The sequence below is a fragment of the Aythya marila genome (genome assembly GCF_965140915.1).
Source record: "Aythya marila genome assembly, chromosome: 11".
In the NCBI taxonomy this organism is placed as follows: Eukaryota; Metazoa; Chordata; class Aves; order Anseriformes; family Anatidae; genus Aythya; species Aythya marila.
In genome coordinates this window covers 4,382,682-4,397,179 of record NC_139052.1, presented here as the reverse complement: position 1 = coordinate 4,397,179, position 14,498 = coordinate 4,382,682, and the positions used below count along the sequence as shown (strand labels likewise).

General features: G+C 35.1%; 1 protein-coding gene across 1 annotated transcript in view; it reads left to right on the top strand.

Annotated features, from left to right (window-relative positions):
• The window catches only part of ADAM10 (ADAM metallopeptidase domain 10), a 48,360-nt gene that overhangs the window by 24,280 nt on the left and 9,582 nt on the right, over positions 1–14,498 (top strand). The window contains exons 4-9 of the mRNA XM_082768679.1: positions 552–710; positions 7,601–7,704; positions 9,096–9,245; positions 10,449–10,541; positions 11,158–11,341; positions 13,509–13,672. Of these exons, the coding sequence (XP_082624805.1) occupies positions 552–710; positions 7,601–7,704; positions 9,096–9,245; positions 10,449–10,541; positions 11,158–11,341; positions 13,509–13,672 (854 nt within the window). The remainder of the gene's footprint in view (positions 1–551; positions 711–7,600; positions 7,705–9,095; positions 9,246–10,448; positions 10,542–11,157; positions 11,342–13,508; positions 13,673–14,498) is intronic.

Genomic DNA, 14,498 nt, shown 5'->3' with positions numbered 1-14,498 from the left:
AGGGTTATGCCTGAAGAGAAACATGGGTGTCTTGCATATAGGGAAATCTTCCTCAGAAAGCTTTCAGAATTCAATATACACTCAATGATTTTTTTTTTATAATTGTATGAATAGGTGCATAATGACAGCACTAGATTATAAGATTTAATGCTCCATACGTGACAATTCTGGAATATGGAGTTGAATTCTTCATTGTATGCTTTTTAAGTCTGTCACGTATGTATCTGATTTGTGCTGAAGGCTTGGGAAGCTATTGAACTCAAGAACTATGATTTTGGGCAAACATGTCTTACTGTTGAATATTCTTAGCCTTCAGAGTTCAGACACAAATTTGCTGCAAGAATGTTTTACTGTTATTATATTGAATCTTACTACTGTATAATTAATAGGTTTTTACCAGTTGGAAACTGCTGCACTATTAAGATAATTATGCAAGTATCATGCCTTAGCATAGTCTGATTAACACCTTGTGTAGAGTGTATTCTTGAAGTTTGCACAGGACTGAAGGCTTTTAGGAAGGTATTAAAAAAGGTACATTTTTTCCTTAACAGGTGAGCAAGGGAGTCTTAGCCATGGATCTGTTATTGATGGAAGATTTGAAGGGTTCATCCAAACTCATAGTGGGACCTTTTATATTGAGCCAGCAGAGAGATACATTAAGGACAAAACTTTACCGTTCCACTCTGTCATCTATCATGAAGATGATATCAGTGAGTATTTCCATTTTGTGCTACAGATGAAATATTTTTGTTATTAAATGTCAAAAACTGTAAGCTGTTTATAAGCATCAAGTGAGACTTTGGTTTGCATGCAACAATGTGAATTGTGCTGTTCTAATGTGATTAAAACTTATGGTGTGAAAAAGATTTAGTTTTCCTTATTCTGTCATTTTAAGCGATCCTTAGCATATAAGCAGTGTATTTTCTGCTCAGTGGACACACGTTTCTTTAGAAAAATGCCTTTTTAACACTCCTTGGTCTGACTGATCTTTCCTGTGATCTGTAAAATAAAGTGTACTTAAAGTTCAAGACCCTATGCACTTACCAACAACTAGTAACAGTGGTGTTTGTAGAAAATGAAAGCTTCACCTGCATGTATAGGTCACAATGGTCTTCAGATAGCTTTCTAAAAGATGTGGTGGCACCCAGTATGTCCTGTTTTAAACAGCTCTGATGGGAGTTCTGTTCTAAGTCTATACCTTAAAGGACCAAATGATTTGATTTTTATGAAAATCAGTATTGCTGTCTTGTAGGAGTAAATTCATCACTTGAGAGCTGGATAAAGCTAACAATGAACTTGGTTCATAGTAATGTCCTATTAAACTGAATAGGAGTAGGATATATATTCAATTATTTAGTTAGTTGATAGTATGTTGGCTTACACTATTTTTGCTCTTGAATCTAGTGCATCAGTCATCAGTTAGAAACAAAATCAGATTATCAGAGAGGATTGTCTCAATCTTTTCCAAAGAGCCACATCTAAGCAACAGTAAAATATGGCTTCCAAATCACCAAATGAGTGAGCATTGGAGCTTGCTCAGCATGGTTGAAAATAGCCCATCCTGAAGCTAATTCCAAGCAGCACTATTTGAAAATGCACCACTCCTGGTGTTTACAAGGCAGAGTCTGATGTGCATGCCTGATGGTTGTATAGTTTAATGCTTTTTTCATTGGTATCTTAGACTCTTCTATGATTTCTGTGGTCTGAAATATCTTCAAGTATACAACTGCTTCTGTTGCTTTCTTAATAGTGCTTTTGAAATTATTATTTTTTTGCACCTCCTTTGAGCTATTTTTGAAATGAACTGCATTAAAAAAGTAGGCTTTACAGTAGCTTCAAAAATAAAAGCAAACCCTAATCTGTTACTGTAATAACTTAAGCTAATTCTTGTGAAATAGAGGCAAACTTGTAGTATCTTACACAAGACAAAGGCAACAAAAATGCTCACATAGCTAATTTAGGAGAGACCGGGGGAGGAAAAATCTTTGCTTTAATTTGATATATTTTCTGGTCACCCACATATCTGCCTTTTGAAACAATATGCTTTTTAGTGCCTTTCAGAAATCACAATGCAACATATGATTAGCATCTCAATGAGCTCTTTTTCAGTATTTAAACAAGTGTTTTTTGTAAATGGGGATTATATTGTCAACTTTGTAAGGCTGCTTTTGTCTGTGTTACAGTAGATGTGGTGACCAGTGGAAGGCAGCCTTCTATTCATGACTTGAAACACAAGTTGAATGATTTTAGTTTCTAAGTCACTCCTGATCAAACAATTTTATAATTTAGTGCAAGAGAGATGTAAACTACTATTTTCATTAAAATGTTTTGGAAGCTATTTTCTTTTAAGGGTTAGGATTTCATTGGAGCTGTATTTACTGTATTTAAATCCCGTATGCTGCAAATGTATCCCTGAGTTCATACAGTCAAATACAAAATCAGTTGCCTGTTTCCTCAGATCAACAGTAGACAGGAAAATCCTGTTCAGAACTTCAAGGAAATGAAAGTGGTCATTTAATCTTCCATGGCCTGGGAAGAACTCTAGAACTGAAAAGTAAAGGATTTTGTAGTTTTGCAAAGTAGTATCTGCTGATTGAACTGAGCGAGGATTGCAGACTGTGTATGATTTGAGAACTTGATTTCTTGTAGTTTGTTTTTTTTTTTTTTTGTGTAGGGTCATTGCTAATATTGTAATGAAGGTCTACTTGGCACTTGTCACGGGAGCACAGTGTGACAGAAGGCCTATAATAATAACAAAAACAAAACAAAAAATACAGCTTTAATTCTGTCTACTTTAATTTGGATTTTGTTCTGACACTGTTGCTTTTGCTAGTATTGGCCAGATCTCCATGGCTGTTGAAGGACTGAATCTTCATTATTTTTAGTGGAACCTTGTCATGTCCTTTCCCCTGCTGCCTAAAGCAGTATCCATTGCGTAGTTAACCTAAATACTTAAGAGATTACACTATTTGCTGACAAAGATTCTTCATCACATTTTTTTCGTTTTGTCAGATGCAAAGGATACCTGCCAAAGGTATTTAAAGGATAAAAATTCTTTTATTTCATCTGAGTGGCTATAGTTGTATATATCATTAATAACTTCTACCTCTCTGCTATCTACCTAGAATAAGATAATGAAATTAAAATGATTTTGTTGTTTTTTAATCTGTTACTACTTTTCTTTTTTTTTTTTTTTTTTAACATTGTGCCAGATTGTACTAAAATGGAAACACAGACTTTCAACAATAGAGAAATCAAGTATTTATTTTACCTGAGGATTTTTCCTAGTTAGAGAATTGATCCTGTAATTAAATTCTTCTTTGATAGGCTGTGGTGGAAAATAGGGAAAATAGGCTTCTAGTGTTTTTCAATTTAACATTGACTGTAAGCAGCAGTTTTGATGGTAAAAGCACGTGTGTTCTTGTGATCGGTTCATGGGGTTGTGGTAGGGATAAGCCAAGAAGCTCGTGATCCCAAAGAGCCAGCAGAAGGCTGTACCTCTCAAAGCACTTAAAAGCATCACGAGAACATAGATCAGACCGCTGTGATGGGGGGCAAAGTTGTCCAAGTCATCTGACACCAAGTAACTCCTGTCTAGCTTCAGCACTGGAACTGCTGCAGGGGATGGTGGAAATAAATCTTGGAAGATGAACAGGGAACAGTGCCTTCACAGTTCAGGGGTAATTCATTATTTAACAAAAGAAAGCTTTGTGTGTAACTTTCTCTGTAAACAAGGCATGCTCCCAAGCTGTACTACCCACTATTACCTGCCTCCTGTTTTTAGTGGAGTGTATTCAAATCTGTTCTTGGGATTTGTTTTTCCCAGCATATGCTAAATGGTGGCAATTGTTGTTGCAGCCTGTTTAATGTACAATTTTAATGGTCATCCACTTAAAGTGTTTCTTACCAAATTACTACTTTTTGAGGTGATAAATATTTGCTTGAATTGCAGTTAGTCAATATTAGAAATGTATTAAGGGATTTCCTAACCTCTTTGGGAAACAAGATGCAGAGGGAAGACTGCTTGTTTTGTGTAATACATTGGCAGCATTTTTTTCTAGTACTGTACTGTCAATTGTCATCATGCCAAAGAATGAATAGAAGTGTGCTGATAACATAAAATGGTGTTTTGTGCTGCTGCAAAATATGCTGTGCAGTCATGTTTCCAGTTACTTTCTGCAGATTCCTGCAGTTGCCACTTGCAATTGCTTTGAAGCTATGGTGGCTTTGCACAGATAAAGTGTGCTGAAGGTGAGACAGTATTGCCCATTAGCTTCTAACTCCTGCCTTGTATAACATGCCTTTGTCACAGGGATAAATAGTGATGTGAAAGCAGGCAATGAGAATCACAGCTTGAAGAAAGTAGAATTGATCTACAATGGAAAGGGAGAAGGGAAGAGTTGTATCTATGGTTCTTTGCTCTTAATAATTTTAGTATAGTGATGGTAGCCAGGGTACCACAAAGTGCAGAAGGTAGTGACTGGGCAGTGCTGTTTGTTCAGTCTTGGTTGTAGCAAAGCCAGTATTACACCAGCTTGTTAATCAAATTAGTGAAGGGATGAAGTGGCTTGTAATATGAGCATTTTGGTCTCTTCATTCCTCTGGCACTGTGCTAGGGCTAGCCATATTGGGAGGAATGTGATGAGACAACCATTCAAAAATGGTATTTGTGTGATAAAAATTGAAATATGGGAAATAAATATACAGAAAATCATTAAATAAAGTTACCTGGTTTTAATAACTACAACTCATGGACACTTGTGTGACATAGTGAAAAGGACAATACTAGTTCTTTCATAAGTGTAAGATCTTTTTTTTTCAAAATACTAATTAATGCACACTTACTAAAGTTACCACTGAGGATTTTTTTTTATTATTATTATTTTAATTTAAACCATAATCCTTAGTAGAATCCAAACAAATTATCTTCTGTGCAAAATCAAGTTTTTGCTAACAATCTCATTGGCAAACACTAGTCAAAAAGAAAAAAGAAAGTTGACTGAAGAAAGTGATGTATTTTCATGTTAGAGTAGCTTCTATAAAGTTCAGACTTAAAATACACTTTGAAGTACAATACTGTACTTGGATATTGTTATAATAGATAAAATTAATTTGCTAGTGAGATAATGAATAACTGTTTGCATGCAATTGTAAGCTTTCAATTACTCTTTAGCTGAGATTTTATTTGCAGAGAAGCTTGATTATTAAGAGGTTCTTCCCTACTATGCAAAGTTTACAATCACAGTAAAATATTTTGTAGCTAGTAAAGGATCCAACTTGAAAAAATGATGTTAACTATGTTTAAATTAGCCTAACTAGTTATAAAAAACAAAACAAAACAAACACATGGCTTATTTAAACATTTGTAAATATACATAGTTGGGAAGAAGGAAGGTTGGAATGCTACTTTAATTGTTGATTTATTTGTCCTTTTAAGCTTATCATTGTTTCAGTTGGATGTTGTACTGTTAGTTGGTATTTTGAACCATAAACTCATACGGAATGCTTTTTTTTTCAGAGCTCCAAGGCTGCATGCCAAGGATACAATATTTTAATTCCTATTGCTATTTAATTTTCCCCAGCTTTTAATTATTGAAATTTGAAATTCAGAGCTTGATGATGTAGGGAGAACATCTGAAACAAGTTGGGCTTGTATATTGAAAGAGCTTAGCAATATCATATAGTATGAATGCAGGAAACAGACTGAGAATCAAAGATAATTAAAGGCAACTTTCAGATGAAGCTGAACCAGAATACATAACGGTGCGTGTACTGTGCAGTAATGGCTAGTGGGGTTTGACTCCACAGAACCAGCCTAGCAAAATCTTCATAGCAAACTTCATAGCAAAATCCCCAGAAATACATATAATGTGGAGATCAACTTCTCAAGATCCAGCTCTTAGGCTTTAGAGTTATACTGCTCCAAGCCTGTCCTATCTTCCTGAAAGGAGGTTGTGGTGAGGTGGGGGTTGGCCTCTTCTCACAGATAACTAGTGATGGGACCAGAGGGAACGGCCTCAAGTTGCACGAGGGGAGGTTCAGGATGGAAATCCCAAGGAATTTCTTCCCAGAGAGTTTAGGCATTGGAATGGGTTGCCCAGGAAAGTGGTGGAGTCACCGTCCCTGGAGGTGTTCAAGGAAAGGTTGGACCTGGTGCTTAGGAATGGTTTAGTGGGGGATACTGGTGGTAGGGGGATGGTTGGACCAGATGCCCTTGGAGGTCTTTTCCAGCCATATCGATTCTATGATTCTATTTACTCTCTGACTTTGGATCTTTGCACTTACAACAACAACAAAAATAAGGCATCTTGGTGAAGTTTATGCATTTCTGATAAAACCTGCACCCTTTTGTGCTGATGGTAAAGAGTTTGCCCTACAGAAACTGCCTCTGTAAGTATTAGTATATGTGGATCACCATCCCATAATCTTTCCTCTATTTGTTACTGGGGCACCAATTTATGATGGGTTCCAGTTCGTAGAGAAACTGAAGGGGCAAAACCTCTTCCCTTTGGCAGTTCTCACCTCTGGAAGGAGTTTCTGCAAGCACAGTGTGCTTACAGATCTTCAGTAGGTACTAACATTCAAAGTAGATAAACCCAACTGTGTGTTTCTGAAGCACATTAACGTGTGCGATGAGGTCTGCATTGGCAAGTACTGAAAGAATTGCCCTGGGTAAGCAGCCAGTTGTTGTAAAATCTTCTCAGTGAGCTGATTTAAATTTCCAGCATATTTAACTTTGATGTGTACCCAGATAATACTACTGTTTTGCTATTAAAATTTAAACAGCGAGCTATAGTAAAGCAGTGATGAAAATGTTTCTTTTCAGCCTCATTTTAGTTTGCCTGTTTTAACTTTTTGTAATCTCTAATTCTGTCATTTTTAACACATTTACATGCACACAGTCTTCTCTGTTACTGTTGTTTACTTTCCAAAATGGAAACCTGTGCCATTTACTTTCCAAAATGGATATCATGCATTCACCTTGTCAACAAAATGGTTAACAAACTGATAAGAGTTTGAGAGTAGTAGAGGTGAGTTTGAAACCAAGGATCATTGGAATTTCAGTTCGAATGCATTGGCAGTTAACATGCCACTAACAACACAAAAAATTGTGAAAGATGAATTAATTGAAATAATAGAATTCTATAAGAATGTTAGCAAGATTTTGTAGTTTTAGTTTAACAAACATCCAAGCTATCTCTTATCCAAGTTGTCTTTGATGTAATTGATCTCAAATTGTCACTGGGAGTTCAGTTTTTTTTAATGTTGCTATTAGTTCAAGATAATCTGTAAAGATGCCTATATAACAACTCTCCTTCTTACATTATATGTTGCTCACTTCCTAATTTCTTTTGCTAGTCGTAAGAAAACAACTTTAAGAAGCAGTCATTGCAATTTTGTCATGTTAAACTAAGAATGTATCTTAGTAGAAATGGTGAGTGGAAAGACAGCTGCTTGAATCTGAGAATGCTGCCTCAAAAACTACATGAGCAGTATTGGACACAAACTGAGAAAGCTGCAGAGATAAAGCTATTTTTAATACAGAATTGACGTTTACACATTTGAATTTAAAACCTCAGCCTGGCTTTCCTCTTTTTAGAATATCCTCATAAATATGGACCACAAGGAGGTTGTGCAGATCATTCGGTATTTGAAAGAATGCAGAAGTACCAGATGACTGGTATAGAAGAACCAACAACAGAGGTATAAAACCAAGCTATAATGCATTTTGTTGATTAGAAATTAGTGTAATAACTGCTTGTTTCTTGTATGTTTTCTTTTTCACTTTTGGTCATTCATCCCTCTACTTTGTGAGAGACAATAACCTAAATTATTGCTAGTTATTTCTTAAAATATTTTTTCTATTTTTTTTCATTGCTTCTACAGCATAGATACACTAGCTCATAGTCTTGATGAATCCTACATGGTCTCAAATTTTTAGACAGAACTTCAGATGAATTTTTAAGTAAGCTTGAGATAAGGAATATATTTTATTGCAGTGGAGAAGGAAGAGTTTCAAGTTCCCTTGGTATTTAAGTAATATATTGGTCCTTGAAAAGCAGTAACTGTCAGATTTTCACGATCTGTTAGCGTGACACTCGTGTAATATCTGAGTGCTTTCTGGTAAATGAAGCCAATATGAGTGCGAGGGTCTTACTAGCAATGTTGAAAGATGGAAGGGCATACTACAAATTGCCTCTGAGAGGAGGTAAGTGGTCTATGGTAGGGATTTGCTTAGCTGTTCAGATTCCTGCCTTTTTATTTTTTGTCTTCAGGGTTGCACCACTTGTCATGACATCAGATATTTTTCAGCACTTTCCAAATTGAGTTCATCTTAGTTTTAGGTCTGTTATGAACTTTTGGCATCATTTTGTGGTGTTAAGTATATGCCAACAAAAAGACACACTACAGCCAATAAAATAGCATCAGTAGCTTACCATATTTATGTTGTAACATCAGAGATTATCCACAGTATTATTCAGCTCATTGTTGGTACTGATAACAAGCTTTCCCCAAAAATTTTATGAAGAGTGTGTGCGCTATCAACCAATGAATGTCCTAGTGCAAAACTATTAGCAGATACTGCTGTAAATAGTGAGCATTATTTTAACTTAATGTTTGGTGTACCTTTTGTTCTATGCTGAAGTGCTTAAGTATCCCTGTTTGCTGAGGTAGCTGACTGAGGTAATCACAGGATGAAGTAACCTGTGTTAGAGAGGATGCATTTAAATTCCACAGCACTGTTTTTTAACCTACAAGCTGTTCATTTTTGAAAAGGGTTATGAGGAAGAAAAATTCCAAAGATTGCATGGATGAAAAAATCTATTTCACATTGATTGCCTTTTGTAATAAAAACATGAAATGCGCGAAAGGTTTGGCTGAGGTATCATTAAAAATAGATGGCATACTTGAAGACTGGCTATAATAGACTTAGTTTAATTCAAATTTCATGAAACTTTATAGGTCTAAAATAATAATGAGAATCTGTTTATATTATTTGAGTGTGTTTAGAAAAATCTATTGCTATTCTTAGATAATCTAGTTCAGTATGTAGACATGTAAAACTAATATATTTGTTTCTTGTGTATATATAGAAGCCTTTTGAAGAACCTAACAGCAATGGTCCACAGCTTTTAAGAAAAAAGCGTGCCACTCAGGCTGAAAAAAACACTTGTCAGCTGTATATTCAGACTGATCATCTCTTCTATAAGCATTATGGAACAAGGGAAGCAGTAATTGCACAGGTATTTCCAAGCCCTCTATTTAAATAATCTGCTTTTACTTCATTTCTGACAGATTTAATTCAATTGGGTGTATTATTGTTTATTTAGCTTAGAATGCATTGCTCCATTTGTTACAATGAACCTGGCATTATTGAAACAGCTTTTCCTATTTCACTAAAAGGATGTGATACACCATTAAAAAAGTCCTGGGCATTTATGCTTCCTTTAGCTAATAATCATGGCTGTAGTTTGTTGAACACTTCTGAGTAAGACTTGTTTGGTTTTTCTCCTCTCAGTTCTTACTCAGACACGTGCTTCCTGAAGACTTTTGTTCTGTTTAACAACCTACCCAGCCTTTCTGTTAACACCCCTGTAGTCTTCCATTTGAAATTCTGACACAAATTACTGTGAGTTCATAACACAGAGTTTTCCATACCTCTAGAGTCTGCTATAGTGGAAGGTCAGAAAAGCAGCAGTAACTTAAGGCAGATGCTTTTCACAGAATCACAAAATTGAAGGGGTTGGAAGGGACCTCAAAAGATCATTGGGTCTAACTCCCCTGCCAAAGCAGGTTCCTTAGAGCAGGAACGTGCTCTTTTCATTTGTCAGCATACTGTTACCTGGAAAACATTTGTTGCTGACCATTTGTGACTGAAAATATAAGTAGCACATTTAGCATGCTAACAAATCTGATTTACACTGTTTGTTCATTGCACTATATGTATACAGTTCAGTTGAGAAACATTTTCCAAAGCTCTGAAGTCACCTTCCAAAATCAGGAGTTCAGTGAGTTAGCATTTTTATGCTCTTGGAAAAGGTAAATGATTTTTTTTTCACACTTATTTTCTAACAGAAATGAAATAATAATGCTCTAAAAAGTATTTTTTAATACAAAGCTTCAAATAAAATTTTAATTGCAGTACTATATTGAATGAGTATCGCAAATAGGTATCTGAATTTCTAGTTAATATAAATATGTAAAAGAAAGTTAACTTGACTGCAAAAGATTTTACTTTTACCTGGCATGTTAGCAATGTAAATACTAGGGTTATGAAGTGATTTATTTCCAGTACTTGCCATTAGCATTTGCTTAAGAAGGCCTGTTAGAGTTCTATGGCACAATATTTTTTATGTAAAAGTATAGACTGTGCAGTTGTTATTTAAGATTAGTTGGGCATAGTGCATAGATCTTTGAACTGTGGGTACTTTTTTTGTTTTTGACAGATATCCAGCCATGTTAAAGCAATTGACACAATTTACCAGTCAACAGATTTCTCAGGAATCCGTAACATCAGCTTTATGGTGAAACGAATAAGAGTAAGTTGTGCTGGCAATGCTTGTAGCTTCACCTTTTTGCTTGGAAGTGCTATTTGTTCAAAAGACCTATTGTGTTTCCAGGGCTGTTTAGCATTACTATTTACTGATAGTAAGTATGTAGCATGACTGTCTCTTTTGCAAATGGTTCCTTACCCCCTTTATTTGATTTGGCTTTAGTCTGTATTGTCAAAGGCATGCTATGTTGTTATTAAGTTGTAGTCAACTCTTACAAGAATCAACTTAGGTTTCACTAGCACTGGCTCCAGCAAATACTGTATTGCTCTCCAAGGACTTTAAAATAGGTAACTGTTATTTAGGTAAAACTTCCTTCTAAAAGCGATGATTTAAGAGGATAAATATAAACCTATGAATGCTGACGATAAGGAAAAAAAGAGTGATTAAAGGAGTGAGGATATATTACACAAGTGCAATTCTTTATTTTTAGAACATGTTTTTTGAAATACTGGGGTTGTAATATGTCATGGCCTGTAAATCTTTAGCAACATCTTTAACTATTAACATAATAAGGTATTGACAATAGCACGCACCTTAGCTGGCATTTACAAGTCTAGTGAAAATGAATCACTTGTAACAGTTTGTTTTAATTTACTTTTAGATTAACACAACTATAGATGAGAAGGACTCTTCAAATCCCTTCCGATTTCCTAACATTGGTGTGGAAAAGTTTCTGGAACTGAACTCAGAACAGAATCATGATGATTATTGCTTGGCCTATGTGTTTACAGACCGTGATTTTGATGATGGAGTCCTTGGTCTGGCTTGGGTTGGAGCCCCTTCAGGTAACTATATCCAAACCTTCAGCACTATGACATTAAGAAAGTATTGTAGGTACATACAAAGAAGAAAAGTAGAAACTGTCCTTTAAGTTGACAGCAAGTAGACAAAGTCTCACAGCTGAAGCCAGTCTCTAGCTGACTTCTCACAATTTTGTCTGGATGTTCTTTGATTTTTGTTGTAATAGGAATAGAGTATCATATCTCACTTCAATTAGTCATGCTGTCTTTCTGATGAGTAGTATCTCAACAATAAGGAAAGGCATATTTCTTTTCATGGACAAAGGTGATATTGGATGGCTTTTTATTTATGACAGGTATGAGTAAATTAACAGAAGAGAAAGAAGTATTTCTGCTATATACAAACAGAGCTCAAAACTATGTAGCTTGCATTTTGTGGTAGAATAACACTGCAGAATCCTTAGTTTTTCTAGGTCGTGTTGGAAGCTATTTGCTTTATTTTTATACAGAAGTAAAACCAGTGAGATTTTGTTCTGGGAGATACCAGAACAACTGTGTAACTGTTCTTGAACTGCTTCTCATTAGTTTCAATCTAGTTGTGTATTTTGAGTTATGTTGTAAAAATAAATAAAAAAATGAATAAAAACTAGACCAAGTAATGGTTTCCATGTGTGCAGGATCTTGAAATGTTTGTCATGGATGTATTAGTTTTATGAAACGGTATATTTAATAGTTGTTAATCTTTAAATTCAAGTAAATAATTATGATTCAGCATGAATTCAAAGTTGTGGAAACTTCACAGAAATCAAAATCAAATTCGGAATGATCAGTCTAAATTCATTCTACAGCTTAATCCTTGATTACATGGCAGTCACTTGATGGAAGAAATAAGAGAACTCTGAGACTGCATGAGCCTTGATACTTCTATGAGAACATTATGAAGAGCTTCAACAGAGTTAAAAGTCTAAACAGAGTTTGTGGAAAAAAAAATTAAGCCTTTCATGAAATTTAGATATAAATTATAACCTCCCTTTATCTACTTCTGTATTTTCCCCTGAAGCACATCAGCTAAAGAGCACTGGAGATATGTGGGGAAACAGTCTGCCTTTCATTTTAGGAGAGTAAAATGCTCAAGTGTTAGTAGAATATTTGGAGTGGAGTAGGTATATTAAGATGACTTGTGTGAACTAATTTTAGTGACTGTGGAAAAATCATAGGAAGCATACATTTAATACACAGGTGACCCATGTAAATAAGAAACTGAGCCTGTGATGTCTAGCCTAGTACACAGAATGAATTGGAGTGAATTTTTCCATAAACTCTCTTTCCAAAAAAGGAATTTTACTGGCAAAAGTGAAATTGCTTTGATTTATTTGCATCCTTAATGCACATACTGACAAAGGTTAAATGGGATATTTCATTAAAATAAAATTTTACTCCAGAAAATAAGGAAAGGCCTTTATAGAGTGTGGTTTTTTTTTTTTTTTTTTTTTTTTTGACACCAGTTCTGGCAGTAGTAGAATAGCTGAATTTTAGGATGTTCTTAGTGGCTTAGTACAAACCTCAATTACAAAAAATTTTGGTGAAATTAAAGTCATAATTTCACAACTTTTTCAAACAGTAAGTGTGATGTACTTGATTATTGACCTTCTAAATAAGGATCTGGATAACCCACACATCAAAACCATTTTCAGCTTTAAATTGTATGGTGGAAGAATGAGTCACTTCTGCTGACAAGGCTAAATAGCTAATCTTAGGCATTTTTTATAACTGTTCTTGCTGTGATAGATCATTTTCTGTGATTGTACTGTTCATGGGTTTGTTGTTTGTTTTTTTGTTTTTTGTTTTTTTTACTCAGTGAAATCCAATTGGTATGTAGACTGAGAACACCTGTATTGGGCATTGCACCCTGCTAGTCCTGTACTGTGGGTATGACAAAATCAAGGCTTCTGCGTGCAGTGAAAGCCCAAAATAGGTCTGTTTTAATAGCTATTCTAAAATAGCTGATTTCTTGTGTGAATGTATTCATTCAGTGCTGAGAGCAATAGTGTGGATAAACTTAATCTACTTTCAAAGTTGGGTTAGTATTAATTACCCAAAAGGAGCCCTAGTCTGTAAGGATCCAATGCGGTAGTGAGTTGTTTCTTGTTTTAACTGATAGATGAAAAGTACACAGTGTTTAAGTGACTGTTATGCTTTGGTCTAAATGCAGGGAGCTCTGGGGGAATATGTGAAAAGAGCAAACTGTATTCCGATGGTAAGAAGAAATCTTTGAACACTGGAATAATCACTGTGCAGAACTATGGCTCTCATGTTCCTCCCAAGGTTTCTCACATCACTTTTGCTCATGAGGTTGGACATAACTTTGGCTCACCTGTGAGTATTACTATTGATCTGTTATTTTCAATAATTTTGAAATGCATGGTTGGTATGATTTGTGAATGGAGTTTTTGCTATTTATACATGTAAGTAAGGAAAACGTGAATTGTTTACTTCTACTAGTTCAATGTCTTATAAATAAACTGTATTATTATTCCCTGAAACTTTCATGTTTTGTTTTTTTTTTATTGAAGACTAGGGTTGCACACATCTTTTAAATGTATTTTGGTTTATGCTAGAGTGGAGGAAGAATCAATGCAAAATTGATTAAAATGACACTTTATTCAATGAGAAAAGATGGAACTGCCCTTTTTTGTTCAATTACTTTTACTTACAGGATTACAAAAAATAAATGAAGGGGATTAAGATACCTAGAGTGGCATTTTAGAGCAAAATTCTCCCCTCATTTAGGGATATGATTTGTTTGTGACAAACCAAAACCAAAAGGCTTTTGTGATTTTGCTGGACTTGAGAACAAAGTGGAGGGCTTTTTTGTTGGGGGGGCAGGAGGCTGTTTTTTTGTTTTTAACTTAAGTATATAGGCTTTCTACTCCTGGAAGTAAAATGGTATCAAGATACAACAGAAATAATGAGTTGTTCAGAAACTGGTGCTTGCGTATGTATCCTTACTTCATGTACCTTGAGAACATCCCTAATACAGCCGCTTTGAGAGGGAACAATAGGAACAAGCTTTCCAAGTACAATTGAAAATACTAGCATGTGAAACTGAAAAAGTTAGTCCTACTGAGTGAAACGTCTTTTGGATTAGTTTGTAAGATGCAATTTACAGTGAAATTAAAAGAACCATTTCATTGCAGGAAAT